The 19,417-nt window shown below is 39.0% G+C and overlaps 1 protein-coding gene across 1 annotated transcript in view; it reads right to left on the bottom strand.

Annotated features, from left to right (window-relative positions):
* Window positions 1-19,417, bottom strand: part of LOC126173816 (oxysterol-binding protein-related protein 1-like) — a 419,616-nt gene that overhangs the window by 268,312 nt on the left and 131,887 nt on the right. Inside the window, exon 13 of the mRNA XM_049920986.1 lies at window positions 9,832-10,006. Within this exon, the coding sequence (XP_049776943.1) occupies window positions 9,832-10,006 (175 nt within the window). The remainder of the gene's footprint in view (window positions 1-9,831; window positions 10,007-19,417) is intronic.

Raw genomic sequence — 19,417 nt, 5'->3', positions numbered from 1 at the left:
TGAAGTGATATGCGACCCCTGATACAATTGGATATGACTGACAGGTGACACATACATAAGCAATCTGTCTGATCACCTGCATCAATTCATGTGCATTGTGCATTCTGATTGACTTGAGTAATTCTAGTAGGGAAATGCGACACCCCACACATGCAGAATTGCTACACAGTGGCTCCAGGAACACTCTACTGAGTTTAAACACTTTTGTCAGCCACCAAAACTCCCCAGACATGAACATTATTGAGCATATCTGGGACATCTTGCAACATGCTGTTCACAAGAGGTCTCCACCCCCTCATACTCTTATGGATTTATTGATGGCGCTGCAGGATTCATGGTGCTAATTCCCTCCAGCAGTACTTCAGACATTAGTTGAGTCCAAGCCATGCCACGTTACAGCAATTTTGCATGCTAGCGGAGGTCATACACAATATTAGGCAGGTGTACCAGTTTCTTTGGCTCTTCAGTGTATGGCTCCCTGTGTGTGTGTGTGTGTGTGTGTGTGTGTGTGTGTGTGTGTGTCACACACACAAACACAAAGTTACTACTTCATGCCTAAAAGTTTATCAATTGAGTAGGAGTTGCCATTCAGAAATTATTTTAATTTGTTTTTAAATGTTGGTTGGCTATCTGTCAGACTTTTAATGCTATTTCGCAAATGATCAAAGATTTTTGTGGCAGCATAATTCACCCCTTTCTGTGCCAAAGTCAGATTTAAATCAGAATAGTGAAGATCATCCTTTGTTCTACTGTTGTAGCTATACACTTCGCTATTATTTTTTAACTGGGACGAGTTGTAATAACAATTTTCATAAGTGAATGTATGTAGAGGTACTGTGAATATCATGAGTTCCTTAAATAAATGTCTAGAAGGTGATCTTGGGTGGGTTCCAGCCATTATTCTGATTACACACTTTTGTGCAATGCATACTTTTTCTTTTAAATATGATGCCATATGAAAGCAGTGAATGAAAATAGGCATAGTAGGCTAATTTACTGATATATTTATCACCAAAATTTGCAATAACCCCAATAGCATAAGAAGCTGAACCTAACAGTTTCAGCAGATCATCAATGTGATTCTTCCAATTCTATTTCTCATCAATGCACAGAAATTTTGAATATTCTGCTTTAGCAACAGACTTCCATTCAAAGATCATATTCATCAATTGTGTTATGCCATTTACTGCACAGAATTGCATGTTCAGTGCTTTCTCAAACTTTAGTAATGGTCCATTTGCAGAGAACCACTAAATAAATTTCTCAAAGATATTATTTACAATTTCCTCAGCTGATTCTTGTTTATTGGATGTGATTATAATACTTGTATCATCAGAAAAAAAGCTTTGCCTCTTCATGAATATAGAGTGACAAGTTATTATATATATTAAGAACAGTAAGGGACCCAAGACCCTGCGGGACGCCTCCCCTGTTAGATGACTCTGCTGATTTTTTTCAAACTATCTGTACTGTCAATTTCAGCCTTCTGCATTCTTCTAGTTAAATATGAATTAAACAATTTGTGCACTGTGTCACTCATACCACAATACTTAAGCTAATCTAGAATGATTTCATGATTCACACAGTCAAAAGCCTTTGAGAGATCACAAAATATTCCAATGTGTGATGTTCGGTTATTCAGAGCATTTTATATTTGATCAGTGAAAGCATACATAGCATTTTCTGTTGAAAATGCCTTTCTGAAAACCTAATTGGGATTTTGTTAGTACTTCATTTTTAAATGATGCTATCTTGAATACACTACTTGTTCAAGAATTTTGGATAAATATGTCAGAACTGAGATTGGGCGGTAGTTGTTTGCAGCAGGCCTATCCCCTTTTTTATGCAATGGTTTAACAATAACATATTTCAGTCTATCTGGACAAATGCCCTATTTCAGTGAGCTACTACACATACAACTGAGGATCCTACTTATCTGTTGGGAACAGGCTTTTAGTGCCCTGCTTGGACATGCCATTAATTCCATGCGAGCTTTTACTTTTGAGTGAATTTATTATTTTCCTAATTTCAGTAGGAGATGTGGGCTGAATTTGAAATTCATCACATTGCATGGGTATTGCCTCTTCCATACACAGCCTTGCATTTTCTAATGAATAAGTGGATCCTATTTTCTCTACTTCTGTCTTATATGATGCTAAGAAAGAAAGCCAGATGGCTTTAATGCTCATCTGGAGACACTTGGAACAGATGGAATAGGACCATCATAAAATAAGTAAAACAATACTGGTTGAGTAAGAGCCAGGCACAACAAAAAAGACTGTTGCACATAACCCTTTCGGGCAAAGCCTTCATCAGAAAAGAGAAATACACCTGCTTTCACACAAGCAACACTCAAGGACCAACTAAAGAATGCACACCAAGCATTTAGATTATGTATCTGACAGTAATTCAGCTACAAAGATTTACGTTCCTGACAAAAAAGACATTGCTCAATGCTCTTAAGACATATGAGCTCCTTTAAATAATGAATCTTGTAATCATAAAGATATTTTTGTTGAAACTAAGACAAGAGTTCCTTTGTTGATAATACCTGACATTATCAAGCAAAAACACTTCATCAAGTAAGTGTAAGGGAAAAGCATAAATATAAAGTTTTTCCAACACTTTTCTTTGCCACTGAGTTCTTAGAAAAGGTAACACCAGAAAAAGTGAACCAACCATTGAGTGAAAAATATCATAATTTATTTAGTAAACAGTCATCATCACATTTAAGTTGTTACTTTTCATTTGTGGATGACTGCTTTTGATCTACTACACAAATCATCATCAGATCTCTCTCTGTAGTAGATTGAAACCAGTCATCCACAAATAAAAAGCTACAGCTTATAAGCAACCACGACTGCTTACTACATAAATTATAATATTATTAGATCACTGTTTCCTGGAACAATGTTCCTAATAATTTGAAATACATTAGTCAAAAAACAGGACTACAACAGAGAAGGAACGAATATGACTGTCATTGATATTTGTCGTATTTATGTGGTTTCACAAAAGAAAATTAAAGGATTTCAATATAAATTAAAATAAATTTTTAAATGTGGACACTCCACAAATATAACAAAACAGTACACTAATGCCACAGCACAACTGGTCAAAACAAATTATGTACTCACTTATGTGTAAAATATGGGAAGGTAAAACTTAGCTGTAGCAGAATGATACATGGTGCATTGATAAACGTAACAGAAAACAGTATACACTCACTTTAAAACTCTTGCTCTGTTCCTACAATAAGCACAAACACCATACAGACACCAAAATGAACATTACAGTACCCATAGCAAGACTGATAATTTATTATCAATTACTGAACACAGCTGCCTGTGCAGAAGGAGGGTGCAATAGGATACTGCAGGGCAGGTCTTCCGAGAGATGATTTGGTGGGCGCACAAAAAAGATGAAAGGAGTTCAGGGGGTAGAACAAATAAGAGACGTAAAGAATGGAGAGAGTAAAGCTGGAAAGGAGGTGGAAGAGGAAGGTGGAGATGAACAGAATGACAGGGTGGGGTGTGTGAAAGGGAGAGGGTAGACAAGGGGCGAGAGGAAGTGAGGGTTTGGACGGGAGAAGAGGGGGAGAGAAAGAGATAGAATGCCCGCATGCAGGGCAGGGGAAACTGAAGGAAGAGTGCCGGGCGAAGGCAGTACATGATCCAGTTGGGAAGGAGTGGTGTGAACACAAGGAGGAAGGGAAAAGATAAGGTGAGGCAGAGGGATACAGTTTAGCAGAGGTTCAGGACAGGGGGATCGTAGTAGTGCAGACAGTGTTGGAGATAAAATTCCCACTTGCGTAGTGCTGGAAAAAGAGTATCCAAATGGCCCAAGTAGTGAAGCTGCAGTTGAAGTCATTTGTGTTATGACAGCTGTCAAAGTGAAGCTACTGTTGGTGGGAGCACTTGATATGAACAGATTTATTTATGGAGCCATCTGAGAGATGTAGATTGACATCTATGAGGTTGGCTTGTTGAAATGAGAAGACCCAGGCGAAGTGGACAGGAATGAGTCCTCCACAGAGCCCATAAATATGTTTGCTTAGGATGGTGCTATGTGAGTGTACGAGGCATCTGTGCGCATATCATGTACACCAACCATCATCAGTATCTCCACGATGACAGCTGTCACCTGTCCCATGTTGAAAAGTTTTTTCCCCACAGCCTCAACAACCATTAACATCACTTCTACAGCAGAAAGCCGGAGTTATCAAAATACACCAGTAATCTTACCAGAGCCTATACTGACAGATGGTGTCATATCCAGCTCATCCATGAACCGATCTCTCATGGCATCTCCTTCTCCTGCCACCAGTAAATCCGTTAATACCAACCAAGCAGCACTCCTCTGGTTACCCAGAATCACCCTGGTTTTGAAAAGCTCAGCTTCATCCTTCACCAGAACTTCTTGCTCTGAGATGAGGGATATCCTACCTAAAATCCTACCCACACCACCCATAGTAGCGATCCATTATCCACTCAACCTACAGAATATCCCTGTTCATTCCTATCCCAAATGCCACTCCCAATCCTGAACTCTTAGATCTTTCCCTTATGGTCAGCCCATGAAAGACCTGTGCCATACACCCACCCATCACATCCTACAGCAGTCCAGTAACATGAATTGCCCAACTAGTGCAAAGGAGGGCCACATGTGATAGCGGCCATATATGAATTATGCTGCAATTAATATACAACTCTTTACGTAGGCATAAGTAACCAACTGTCTATTAACATGAATGGCACAGCCAAACTGTGGCAAATGACAAACTTGAACATCCGATTGCGAAACATGCTGTGCAATATTACACAAATCACTTCCACGACTGCTTCTTTATATGGGTCGTTTTGATACTCATTTCCAGCACAAGTTTCTCTGGACTACACATGTGAGAATTCTCTCTCCAGCATAACCCGCAATCTCACAATTCCCCTGGCCTAAACTTCTGCTAAACTGTTTCCTACTGCCTCATGTTACCTTTTCCCTTCTGTTTACTGTCCACACAATTCCTTCCCTGTTCAGGTCATGTACAGCCCCCCCACATGTGGACATTCTCTCTCTCTCTCTCTCTCTCTCTCTCTCTCTCTCTCTCTCTCTCTCTCTCTCTCCCCCCCCCCCAACCCTTTCTCTTTCAGTATCACCTCCCTGTCTCCCTCTTCACCTCCACATCCCTCTTCCACCTCCCTCCCATCCCATGCCTTCTCCTTTTTTATATCTCTTATCTGCTATACCCTCTGAACTCCACTCATCTTGTTGTGCAGCTACAAAATCATCTGTCAAAAGACCTGTTGTGCACTACGCTGTTACTCCCTCCCCACTTCCTTCTGCTTAGGCAACCGCTCTCAGTAACTGATAATCAATAATCAGTTTCTCCGTGACCACTATAATGTTTGCCTTGGTGTCTGTATGGTTGTGTGTAATTTTATTAGAAAAAAACAACATCTCAAAATCTGCTGCAACTACTGTTTTCTGTTAAATATTTCTATACACGTCTGTCCGCTATTAGTGAGTGGTTGTCTTCCCCTTATTTGAAGTTCTGTTCCATCCAAGAAGTTCCATTATTGTTATATGTATCCACTTACAATCTTTTCACATTAAATATACACAGTTTATAAACTAAACCAGACTGCATTCCTAAAGCATACAGAACTGACTGTAACTAGCCAGTGATATCTAAAAACAAATTTTGGAATGCCACAGTGATTTACAGCGATCAGTGCCTTGGTCATTGAGCTGCAGCTAGCTAGAACTGCTCAATGTGAATGAGAGCAAGTGAAACAGTGCAACTGTAAAATGTAGGATGAATATTGAGAAGATCTGAGTGCATGTCACAAAGCAAGCCCACAGTCAATTCCTAACTAGCTCTTGTTATAATTAGATTACATTTTCCCATTCACTAATAATATCACATTGCAACATGTACTGCCACTAAAGGTTTCAACTTTTTACAAATGTTAATGCTATTTCATTTCTCAAACCTTCCTTCTAAGTTGAAGATGTTACACCATAAAGTCAAGGGCTGGCACAGCATTTGGGAACGACAGAGCAGAGAGGGCTGTGAGACAATGTCAGCCAATTGCACACTGACAGAACCCCTCTCCAGGATGACAACGTTGCAATGACCTATACGTGAAGAGGACATAAGCGCCGCGCCCGACTGGTCATGACCCAGTCGAAGAGAAGCTTCAAGACTAGCAGCCTGAATAGAAGCATCAACTGTATTACTTCATTTGTATTAAGAATTTTATATACTGAAGAAGCTGGCTTATTTTGTCTGTCGCCCAATGTTTGCAACACATCTATGTAATTCTCAATGTTAAGTACTGTCCTTTTTTTTTTTTTTTTTTTTTTGGTAATAAGCCTCATTTACATGATTTGCTTAAAATGTTGTCTAGTGATCCAAGAAAGCAAGTTTCCTAGACACCCCATATTCAACGACTAGGCAGGATTTAACAGAATGTGCCTTTAAAAGAGCTCTCAGCAGAAGGTACAGAACATATGGAACTTATTTCTAGATGTTAACTGATGAAATTAAATACAGTATAAATACTCAAATCAAATCAATCCTCTTCAAATAGCATGATCCAATCTAATGTGATGCCATAACTGTTAATTTGCAAAACCTAGTTAACTTTCATAGAGTACTTAATTTTATATATTTCATTTGGAATTTTTATACTGTTACCTTGCATTAGAATGCAAGTAGGATACAAGCAAGTCATCCAACATGTAGCCCTTCTGCATATGAGGCACATCCAGAAAGTCAGTTTTCCTATTTTTTAAAAACAAAGGCAACATAGTTTCACGAAAAAGTTACTGGCAACAGGTACAGCAATGTTTGAGTTATTTTTTGACACAGTCACCACAAGAATTGAGTAACTTGTCATATCAGGGTATCGACTTTTGTATTACTGGGTTGTAGAAGTCTGATACCTGTGAATGAAACCAGCATGTAACGGTCATCTGCAGTTCTTCATCATTGTCAAAACATTGGTCGGAGGAAAGGAATTTCTTGAGGTGCAAGAAAAGATGTAAATTGTTGGGACAGCTCCCAGCTGAACTTCTGCAAAACAGTTGCTGTGCACTATGTTAAATGGGGATGAGTATTGTCATGGAACAGCACAGCACCTGCGGTAAGCAATCCAAGCCTCTTGTTCACCTCTGGGCAGGAAGTCAATGAGCAGAATGTCCTTCCTGTTCCAGAACATCATACAAATCACTTTCTGCACTGAAGCAGTCTGTGTGAATCTCAACTTGACCAGTGATCCACTATGCATTGACTGCATTGACTGCTGCTTGGTTCCAAGGGTCAAGAGAGAAATCCAGCTGCCACATACATTCAGCAACAGCACAGCTCAAAGCGTCTTTATTTTTGTGACAATGGGCTTTCATTTGCACGCAGTAACATTTTATTAGTACAATATATTCACTATTAATGCAGCCAAGTGGAAGAAAAGTTAAATGAAACCCGTATCACGAGAAAAGGAACAGTATAGAATAGGATACTGTTCAGCAAGGAGGTAGATGTATTCTTTTGTGGGAGACATCAATACAGAATGAAATCTTCACCTCTCTTTTGCCTCAACCTGTCATGCCTCAATGGTGAATGGTACAGGAACCAACTGCCCTATCATACACTTATGTTTGTTCACCATGCAGGCAGTTTGTATCTACAATTATACAGTGTATCATTGCAGGAATATCAAACTGTGACAAAATACTTTCAGGAAGACTCTAGACAAATGAAGGCAACTGTGTTGCCCCAGGTTACCTGGTATCAATCAGGAGCTACCCCAGTGTGTTATTAAATGAGATGTCCATGTGTTAGACATAGCTGCAACCAGACTCAATGAGTTGTGGATAGCAATTGATCTGTCATGGATCAGTATTGCTCCCCTATGTTTCTGGTGTTTCATGGGGCACAAGCTACAAAGCACTGTTGCCTTCATCAGGGCAAAAGGAAGTGTTGTGTGTTACTACAAATTTCTGTCTAATGTAGTAGTTCATTAGTGTATTACTGTAGTTACAGTACCAATATCAGTACACAACATAGCATCTGGAGGAAGCTGGTAGTTATTATAATTATTTTACTGAAATAACATGTTAAAACTTATGACCTGTTACCCAGTTTACTAAATCTTGCATAGGAACTAGTGTTCAAAATTAATTAATCATGTTCTGTAAGTTCTGTTGTGAAAGAGAAACTTCAGGGAAATCAAATAAGTCACGGAACACCTTAAAGAGTGAAGGAGGAAATAACTATGATAAAACTGCTATATTCTATTCAGTTACCAGTGGAGCAAATAACCGCTGTTAATCTGAGATCGTGAATTCAATATTCTTTGTATTATTACAAACAAACAAATACATACTATAAAATGAGAAAAGGAGCAGGAACATAGAGTTATTAAGAAGAATTTGCTTTAATGGTAAGTCTGGCTAACTTAGGGGACTAGACCCATATCTAAAGTTTCTCAGAACAAAAACAAATTCCCTCTTTTCCTAAAATTCAGTGAGAGCTTGAAAGTCTTATCATATCCATCATGAAAGGGCTGACAAGCACGAAGAGAGAGAGAAGTGAACAGACACAAAATATTTTTAAAAAGTAGGATCATTATGACTATACAACCATCAAGTGTTTTAATTTTCTGTAGTATGACAGCTTGCTAAGAAGTTCTAAGTTTAATTAACATTTGGTTACATTCATATTGAGAAACCTCCAAATTCTTAGGCTGCAACAAATAGTGATCAGGACATGTACAGGCTGTCTTCCCAGTACATGATACAAACTACAACAAATGGTGCAGCAAAAAGAACATTCTCAGAATAGCCAACAATGAGATGGCTTTTGAAAGGTTAAATAAGCGCAAGATGTGCAGTCAAGGTACAAAAAAACTTCAATTTTAGTGAACATGAAATAAATAAATAAAAAGCATGAAAGGAAAGACAGAGCTTCAGCAGAATACATGAAGGATTTAAATCCCTACTCAGGGACAAGTTAGGTTTGAACAACACAACCTATGATGGCATGCATCTTTCAGTATCTGTGAACAGATTGGTGATATGAATGACAGTTTTAATCTGTGGGTGAGAACCATAGTGTAACTTTGAAATTCGAAAGGATGACAATTGGTGTAATGATGATGTTGGATCAATAATGATTATTCAATTTTGGATGGTGCTAGGACACTAATTTCTATCATAATAATGATGCAGGGATCATGAATGAGTATTCAGTTTTGGATAACACTAGGATTCTAATTTCTATCATGGTGCACTTACAGGTACTCCTAATGATAGTCCTAGAATCATCTCACCACACATGTTGACATTCTTAATCTTCCTTAAATCCCCACCAAAATATCGCAGTCGATACTTTGTTTTGCCCCTGACTTATGTAACTTCTCATAAAGAGCAAAATGTTATTTGGTCCATAGTTATTTACAATTACCTTTAAAAATTGTGAATGTTTTAACTCCCAGTTAACACTGGATATAAGCAATAAGCACAGTTTTTGGCAATTACTGTGAAAACGGCAACAGCAAAGGCCTACCTGAAGGAAATATTCTGAGACTAGACTAAAGTGATTTAGGGAAACCACACACAATCTAAAACAACAATTGGCCCAAGATTTCCATCCATGAATATTAGTCCTACCTTACCATTTCTCAGAGTTACTGGTTCAGATTATCAAAGCCTTATTACTGACTTTACTTACCTGGACTGGAAAGAGGCTTCAAACAACTGGCTTCTTACTTAATGATTTTATGCATCCCAACATGCGTAATATTACGAATGTAAATGAAATGTCTCACTTACCTACTAACAGTTTTCTTCTCCACAGTGTCATATGGAAGATCTCTAGCACAATGGTAAGCATGCCCCCCTGCCGAAACCAAAGTGGCACAGGAGGAAGCAGGTGAAGGAAAGCTCACAAGCGTGTCACTATCAGAGGTAGGTGATGCTGCCGTCACGATAGTATCACTATCTGAATCTATGGAACAAATTATGAACAACATGAGGGATTTCTTCATTCTAATATAAAACTGTATTATTTTAGTTTCAATGTCTAGGGAAAAAGTTAATACTGTTCTTGTGTATTTCAAATTCTGTTAGACTTTAGGAATTTGATGGAACCTCTGTGCATTCAGGTTAAAACTAAATCAATTTTACCAATAGAACAGTGCCTATATTTATCTGGGTAAAGGGAAGCACTAGCAGATCAGATTACTGAAATACTACTAATACCACCCAATATGTTAATGATTATCCTCAGTTTCATTTTCTGACCTGTACTTAACACATTTCTCCTTATCTCTTTTCCATTACATAAAAAAACAAAGAGAAAAACAGTGTAACACAGAATAATTATGAACAGCTACAACTACTACAGCACTATTAAGTACAGATATGAAAGTTGAGGTAGAGAGGATAGATGAGAGAGGAGAAGTAGGCAAAATGCCATACCTGGAGTGGTTAGGAAAGATGGCAAATTAAGGCTGAGAGATAAGAATACAAGTACACAAGTCAATCATGGCTGAATCTGTCTGGAAAACAAGGATGGGCAGGGAGTAATTGGAAAAGAAGGACCATGAATATAAAGCAAATAGTCAGAAAGTAAGAACAAAATAAAAAGTAGATTAGACACATGAAAAGAAAGTGGAAGACTGGAAAAATCTAAAGTCAAAGCAATGAAGAGAACAGATGCTGTTGGATTGTGGAAAGGGAATGATGACAGGACAAGAACAAAAGTTCATGTCAATGTAACTGTGTGATCATAGTAAGCACTGAAGGAGCTGTTAGCATCAGTGCAGTTCTAAGGAAATGGTGCTGAGTGGTGAAGGATGGGTATCCATATGCAACAAGTTATAGAGTAAATATTAAAATTGACAGTGTTCTGAGGCCTAATTTACCACTGGTGATAGTATGTAGAGGTCATTAATCTGAACAGACTTTCTGAAGAGTTATTGTAGTGAGATTAGTAAAAAAGTGCTGCTCAGTCAAGCTTCAATACTTTTCACGAGATAAGGTGCGCTTGCCACAGAACTTATGTTGCCATAGTCAAATAATGAATAAAATAAACACATTTTGTACCATCACAACAGCATCTCTTTATCGCTCTCAAGACCAGTTATTTTCAAGTGGGACATATTAAAGTCATGTGAGTAACACTCATATTATTTGTGCATAAATAAAAATTAACTTGAGAAAACAATAAAAGTATGAGGCAGAATTGCAGGCCTTTGGGAAGTAGACTTTCAGTGTTGTTGATTCGTAGTACATAGACTATTCCAGCTTTTGGAACTATTAGTTCCTTCCTCAGGAAGGAAGCAGAAACTGGTTGGAAAAGGTTAAAAATGAAGAGCAGGTCATTCAGAGCCTACGATGAGAGGGACCCAGAAGCTGTGAAGAGCTCGCCACATCCTCCCTGCATGTGGGAACCGAATCATCCAGGGGTTTGTGGGACCTGCCCTTCATTTTTAACTTTACCCAACCTATGACCTCCAACTCTTTCCTCATGAAGGAACTGTTAGTTCTGAAACCTAAGATAGTGTATGCACTGCTGCAGGTGTCTCTCAGCAGCAGCACTGAAATTTCACCTCCTGAAGAAAAGAAATGAACAGCAAATCTGTTAAAGTCCCCCCCCTCCCCCGCCCCCCCTCTCATTTTATGATATGAAGCGCAAACAATTTGGACTTCCAACCCAGGTTATATGCAAAATATTGAGCCATAAAAAACGCTGTCTGACTACATTAAATATAAATATTATGATAAATTAAACCTAATTATACATTTCACACTTTTCACAATTCCTTCATTATGTGTTAGTCTTTTAAAATCGAAGGCAGGCTGTCATGTACGTTTATGGTTGTATGTATGACTCCTTTTTTACTTTTTAGTATAAGGGGCATTCAAAAATAAATGAGCTGGAGGCATAATTACAGAAACTAGTACCTGTATGTTAGAAGTATTTACCATAGCTGTTGAGACACTTGTCCCCCAGTGATAGAAGGTGGTGAATGGCTGTCTCATAAAATTCCCGGGGCTCTGATGTTAACCATTCCGCACATACAGCTGGACATTGTCATCCGAGGTGAATCATTTGAGAACCTTTCTAAGGGGACCAAAAATGGAGTAATCACAGGGAGAGAGGTCCAGACTGTATGGAGGGTGGCCAAGAACCTCCCGTTTGAATTTCTGCATGAGTGCTGTGACTGTGTTGGCCATATGAGGCTTTGCCTTTTTGTGGAGCAGAATGACCTCACGTGTGAGATTGCCCAGTAGTTTTGATTTGATCACTTGGCAAAGGGTGGTCACGGTTTGTGAGTAACGCTGGGTATTCACTGTTGTCCCATGCCGCAGGAAGTGAATCACAAGGGGGCCATCTTGGTTTAAGAAGAACGTCAGCATAACCGTTCCTGCACTCCTGTAGACGATGAGATCCAGCTGTATGTGCGGAACTGGTTCACATCGCAGCCCTGGGAATTTTATGACAGAGCCATTCACCGCCTTGTGTCACAGTGGGACAAGTGTCTCAACAGCCAGGGTCAGTAATTCTAACATACAGGTACTGGTTTCTTTAATCATGCCTCCAGCTTGTTTCTTTTTTAACATCCCTTATATTAGCACACATGAGTATGCACAAGTAAGGTAATATGATACGTACATAATATGTTATACAATATGACATATGAGATCATGTCATCCAGAACAGTATTTGTCATGTTGTGCAATATGACACAACATGTCACTAAAAGTTTAGGATGCATTGCATACCCACTCTGGGATACTTCCTATTATAGACTCACCCCAATTCTCCAACTCTCAGATATCTCCATATTTCCTGTTACAGATGCATCCCACTCTCTAAAAGCACATAAATTTGTGTCTATTTGTTCTTACACCATAATCGGGGATGGGTTTGGTGGTGAAATGTTCCTCTTGGGGAAAAAAGTCAACCTCCCCCCCCCCCTCCAGCCCACCCAGAAATCAAAAAATTGTATTATAGTGTGCCCCTGGAAAAAAATCTAGCCCCCCCCCCCCCCATAAAAGTTTACATGCTCAATCAAACAGAACATCATTTTGTATAGTCGAATTTAACTTTAATGTACAAACAAGAAAATAACACATGGCTGTGATGTTTTGGCATTTTACAGGAAAGTGGGCTAATTAGAGTGGCTTTTTAACACACTTTATGAAAATGTAATGTTTTCTTCTAAGACCTACAGTTATTTCATAATTCATGAAGTTTCCTATTTTTAAATTTCCGCATAATATACACTGCAATAGATCATAAAGTGATTCAACACGATCAGCTGTGGAAAAATTGATACTTCTTGAGTTGTTTAGAAGTGCATTAACACATCACACTCATTTGAGTGTAAATTTGAAGTGAAATTTGTGTGTAAACATTACCAGGTTATTTCAAATCAGCCTAATAATGGCCACTTCATCAAGAAGATCATGTGTGAACGACCTTGATGTATTTTGTTACATCTACAGCTCTCTGACTCTCAAAAGCAGGAGAGAGAACATGACCTCATTTATCAAAAGAGCATACCTGTCTTATTTCGGTATAAAGTTAGGAGACCAGGTCAAACATTTTGCACTACATCCTGCTTGTCACGCATGCATTTTGAGGAAATGGACACAAGGCAAGAAGAAATCTTTACCATCCAGGATTCCATTGGCATATGGAGAACAAGAAAACCATGAAGATAATTGCTATTTTTGTATGGTGAAAGTGGGTAGGCTTATCAAGAACAGTACAAAACAAACTGTTTACCCAAACCTAAAATTCAACCATAAGGTTCATATCAAATGGTCCTAACATTCCTGTGCCTGAAACACCCGCTACTATAGAATCTTCAACATTACCACCAGCATCATCAAGTGAAAATTTAGATCCTGCCTATTCCACACCCACAAAACGACAACCAGAGCAGTTTACACAAGAAGAACTTAATGACTCGGGGAGGAGATGTGGGTATCTCAAAACACCAAAGTGTTGTATGTGGAGATCCAAAAGTAATAGGAATGCTGTTTCCTGTGCCTCTGGGGTAGCCATGTCAGCGAACAGCGTTGGAGTAAAATAGAGTGGCCTACCAGAACAATCATGAATCCTGCAGAGAAAAATGTGATATATGAGAATCTTTGGTACAATGACAGAAATCATCCTGCTACCTCTTGATATTAAACTGGTAATCATGAAACAGTTTGCCAAAGCACTGCCACAGATGGTGATTGTTTTATGTAAATAAACTACATGTTTCCTTTTATGTCTGAGGCTAAAGTTAAAAGGAATTACTTGTCGAACCAAACATTAGAATTTGAATTATCTGAGAATGTATTAACACCAGAAGAATGACTGGCCTGGACAATATTTAAGAATGTGGTTGACAATTTCTTAGGGACTGGTAAACACACAGATTTTATAGCCATGGTGGAAAATATGTTGATAGCTCTGAAAATTTTTGGATGCAATATAAGCCTTAAAACCTATTTCCTTCATAGCCACCTTGACTTCTTCTCCAACAATCTTAGATATGTTGATGAACATGGAGAAAGGACTCATCAAGACATGAAATAAATAGAACTACAGCATCAAGACAGGTGGGATGAAGGGATGATGGTCTCTAAAAGGAGATAATATGTAGCTACAGCACAGAAGAAAATCTTGAAGATAAACTTTCAACTGAAGACTAAGTCGTACTGAAATATGTTGAACTTAAATTGTGATAAGGTCTACAACCAAATAAATGCTGTTTGATTTTGTCTACTTGAGCAGTTTACAAGTTGCTAGTATAGCTGTAAACGTCTTTATTAATATACTAAAATGTCTTACTATTGTATAAATATGACAGTTCTTAATAGCATTATTACAGTTTTCTCATGCATGATGGCCAAAATCTAACTTCACATTATTCAACAGAGGCCAGTAATTAATAAAAATCTCCTTTCAAGATTAAAAGCCCTAACCAAAAATTTAATTTTGCAGCCCTTTGTAATCAACAGTAATTACCAGTTTTTTAATTAGGCCTACATCCAGATGCAGCACTTAAAATTCAATGCTTTTCTATGAAACATAGTTTCCTATGCACACGTGATTTTCTGCATGTGAACCAAATTTTAACTATCAGTCTCACTCAAGCCCTGATTTTTTGCATGTGCAATCTGAACAAGGGTGACTGTTTTGCACGTAAAATCTGAATGTGCACATAGCTGTACAAATGATGCCATTAACTGTGCATTTATTTCAGCCCAACTATAATCTTTTCCTATTAATCAATTCACACAATTAACCTGGGCACCTGTTCCAGTTCATTGTTCAAATCTTGCTTAATATACAGTAACATAGCTACAGTGAGACAAATGTTCAAATGGCCATACAAATGGATGCTGATCCAGGCTTCAACATCAACTTTTCACCCTATGTATCCAACTCAAGTACGAAATGAGCACCGAGACTCTCCCAAACTGCGATTCCACATGTGGCCCTTTTCATATACATTTGTTACAGCACTTCCGTGATGTAACAATATATATGTAATATGTCACAAAAAAAGAAGTGCTATGAAGGAGTTGTGCAAATTGGCACCAAATTGCTATTCATACAGGTACTGATGGAAAACATAAAATTTTAAACTTTGCTGGCCAGTTGATGAAAGCGTGATGCTACTGCACAATTTCACTGTGCAGCTGGCAAGGACGGAAATGAGATAATTTGACACCCTGGCATACAGTCTTTGGAAATTTCTTTCCATATACTCAGTTGGACAGTAAGTATGCCCTGCAGACGGGAACATGAACAATATACATAGATGTCAGTATTTGAGAGAGGATGTGTAATTGGGCCTAAAGAGACCATTTGGAATAATCGGTAAATCGCTCCACATTTGAATACCAGAAATGTCACTATTCAGCAATATGGGCAGGAATAGTCAGAAAGGCACTCAGGGCACTGGATTCATCATCATCATCATCCTCATCATCATCATCCTCATCATCCTCATCATCCTCATCATCCTCATCATCCTCATCATCCTCATCATCATCATCAATACAGCATGCTACTGGGTGCTTCAGTCCGATGTGCAACTGGTGCTTCAGTCCGATGTGCAACTGGTGCTTCAATGATCACAGGGACCAACAACAGATGGTTCACAGAAAGGGAGCTCACAGCACCCCTTGTGTCAACTGCCACTGATCTCTGCACACCACCAGGCGACATTGGGTACATTTAGACTGGAATCTCATTGACTAGAGTAGAACTGTCTTCAGTGATGAGTCCCGCTTCAGACTGAGACCTGGTGACCAGGGAAGATGTGTCTGGAGATGCTCTGAACAGTAGTCGCGTATCAACCTGATTGTTGCCTGCCATACAGACTGACATCCACGAGTGATGGTCTGGGCTGCCATTTCATTTTGTAGCAGGACCCCTTTGGTTGTTCTCCGCAGCACCCTTACAGCACAGCGGTTCGCCAATGATATTCTATGTCCCGTTTTGTTCCCCTTTATGGCAAGCCATCCTACTCTTACATTTCAGCAACATAATACCCATCCACACATGGCAAGAGTTTCTACAGCCTGTCTTAACGCTTGGAATAATTAGCTTGGCCAGGTCTCTTCCACTGAAAACATTTGAAGCAGCTCAGGATTTTGACAATCTAACATGCCAATTGGACAGAATTTGGCACGATATTCTTTAGGAGGCCACTGCCCAGCTGAATAACTGCTTGCATAAGGGCCAGATGGACCAACAAATTATTGACTTGCTCAATTTGTGAAGCTCTTTCTCTTGAATAAATCATCCAATTTTTCTGAGACTGCACTCCTTTGTTTGTCTGTACATGTATATCACATCTACCAATTTCTTTTGCAATGTGCTCACCTCCCCTCCCTCTTAATGGTGTACACTGTATATGCAAGCAACTAAATATTTGAGGGAAGGATAACAGTTTATGCTGTTAGGGAAAAAGAGAATAACATGAAGTGGCAAGACGGCTGAAAAAAATTGAGGCATCATTTACAGGACGAACTGTGGTGGAGGATCATTGGCAAATTGGAGGCAGGCAGAATTCCGAAAAACTGGTAATACAGTCGAAGGTTCAGCATCCTATTACTCGGAGAAGTAACAATTATTTCTGAGCAAAGGTTTGATATCCAGAAAGATTTTCAATAAATATTGAGTATCATACGATTTCATTCATTTGAAGAACTAGGGGTGCAACCCCATTCCATCTATGTTGTTTTCACACTTGAACAACAAGACGGGTAATATTTAACAAAGAAATTCATCAAACAGCTGTGCCAATTGAGAAGTTATTTTATTTTATTTTCGGTACCAGTTTTGACAATTCAATACACCATCTTCAGGCCCCCATATGCACATCTAAAAAATTATCAATATTAGCATAATGGTGCCATCTGTTTTGAACATCATTAACTCTTAAGTGCTTCCTTCAAAGACATAACTGGAACTGAGCACACCTACAGTCCAAGAACAGTAGTGCAAACCCATTCATAAGTACCGCTAGATTGTTTGGGATCCCATCAGGTCAGATTAAAAGAATACATCAAAACAATTCAGAGGGATGTTGTTAGATTTGTTACCGGTAGGTTCGATCAGTACATAATTATTATGTAAATGTTTCATGAACTCAAATAGAAATCCCTAGAGGGAAGATGACACTCTTATTGCGAAACACTACTGAGAAAATTTGTAGAGCCAACACTTACAGCAGACTGCAGACCAATTCCACTGCCACCAATGTACGTTTTATGCAAGGACCGCAAAGGCAAGATGTGAGAAATTAGTCTTGTATAATGGTATGCAGACATGCGTTTCTTTCCTTGCTCCATTTGTGAGTGAAACAGGGAAGGGAATGGCTAGTAATGGTACAACATAACCTCTGCATGCACCATTTGGTGGCTTGTGGAGTACATATGTAGATGTAATCCTCCCTGATGAGATCCACTGAACATAATGAATGAATGAATGAATGAATGAATGAAAGGAATTAATCAATGAATGAACATGTATATGAGATGACCAGTCTCATGTACCACTGTCACAGCAGACAGACAGTACAAACATGTACACCAGAAACACATAATGGCAGACTATTCTGTTCAAGGATGGGGATGCACTTCTGATAAGCAGAAATGTTGTAATTTGGCAACTTGTTGAGCATTAGACTTGTGAAAGAAATGTATTTGCAAAAGACAGAGTAACTGTGTGTGTGGAAGGGAGGCACATGTAAGCACATTGTGTGTGTGTGTGTGTGTGGGGGGGGGGGGGGGGGGGGGAAGGAGCAGAAGGCAAGGGGTAATCAGAGGGCAAGGAGGGGAATGGGAGGGGGTGGGGGTGGTGGTGGTGGTGGTGGTGGTGGTGGTGGTGGTAGTAGTAGTAGTAGTATTGCTAAGCACTCGGTAAGGAAGGCCACCTGCGCAGCTACCAGGAGAATTCTTGTTGTTTGTGTACAGTTGACAAAACGAAGTTGTTTGCATGCCTTAATCAGTTTATATATCTTCAGTTCTATACAGCTTGCACCATTGGGAACACAACACACACTGCCAATGGTGTCAGCACCATATGTAACACGCTTTTAGCATTGTATTTGTTCCCTTCTTATTTTTAATGGTTTTACTTATGGAAGTTTTTGATTTTCTGTGATTGTGTATACTTACCACATATTGTTTTGTGTGTTATAATAACACTTACTTTCATTTGTTTGAAATGCTGATGTGTTTCTGCCTCTGAATGATAAGAAGACAGCTGTATCATTTCATGGCTGCCACACAGCAATCTTTGAAGGTCTGGGTTTCCACAGAAGTAATTAAGGTTTGTGTCCCTATAACACCATATTTCTTTTACATGGCATTGTTTGTTGAGGTTTTGCACACGTAACATGAATATAGCTGACATATGTCGAAAATGGCAACACAGACAAGCATATGACAAACAGCCATTTACCGACAGTATAACTCCACACACGCAGGCCATGAGAGATAATGTTCTGGGACTTATCACATACATTCAGTGTGCTATCTCAGTGAAGTGAGCTAGATCTAGCAGGACCACCCACCAGTTCACTTGAGCTGAATCATTCAGCACTGGTTTCACAACAGGCATATGTCAACTTCACTGACTTGCCTGTTTGAGTGCTGGACTTGAACCCCACTGAAAATCTGTGGGCCAAAATGAAGCATCATATGAACTTATACTTGCTGACACTGAGAGGCTGACTGCATCCATTCCATGAAATCTAAGACACGGCTTTCACTGTATTCAGCACCATCAGAAATTTTATTTCCATCCACATATATTTCAGTCAGTGTAAAATACAAGCTAATCCTATTTCATCATATTTTTCATGAGCTTATGAACAAAGTTAATGAATTA

The sequence above is a fragment of the Schistocerca cancellata genome, chromosome 1 (genome assembly GCF_023864275.1).
Source record: "Schistocerca cancellata isolate TAMUIC-IGC-003103 chromosome 1, iqSchCanc2.1, whole genome shotgun sequence".
NCBI lineage: Eukaryota > Metazoa > Arthropoda > Insecta > Orthoptera > Acrididae > Schistocerca > Schistocerca cancellata.
This window is presented reverse-complemented; position numbering and strand designations above follow the sequence as displayed.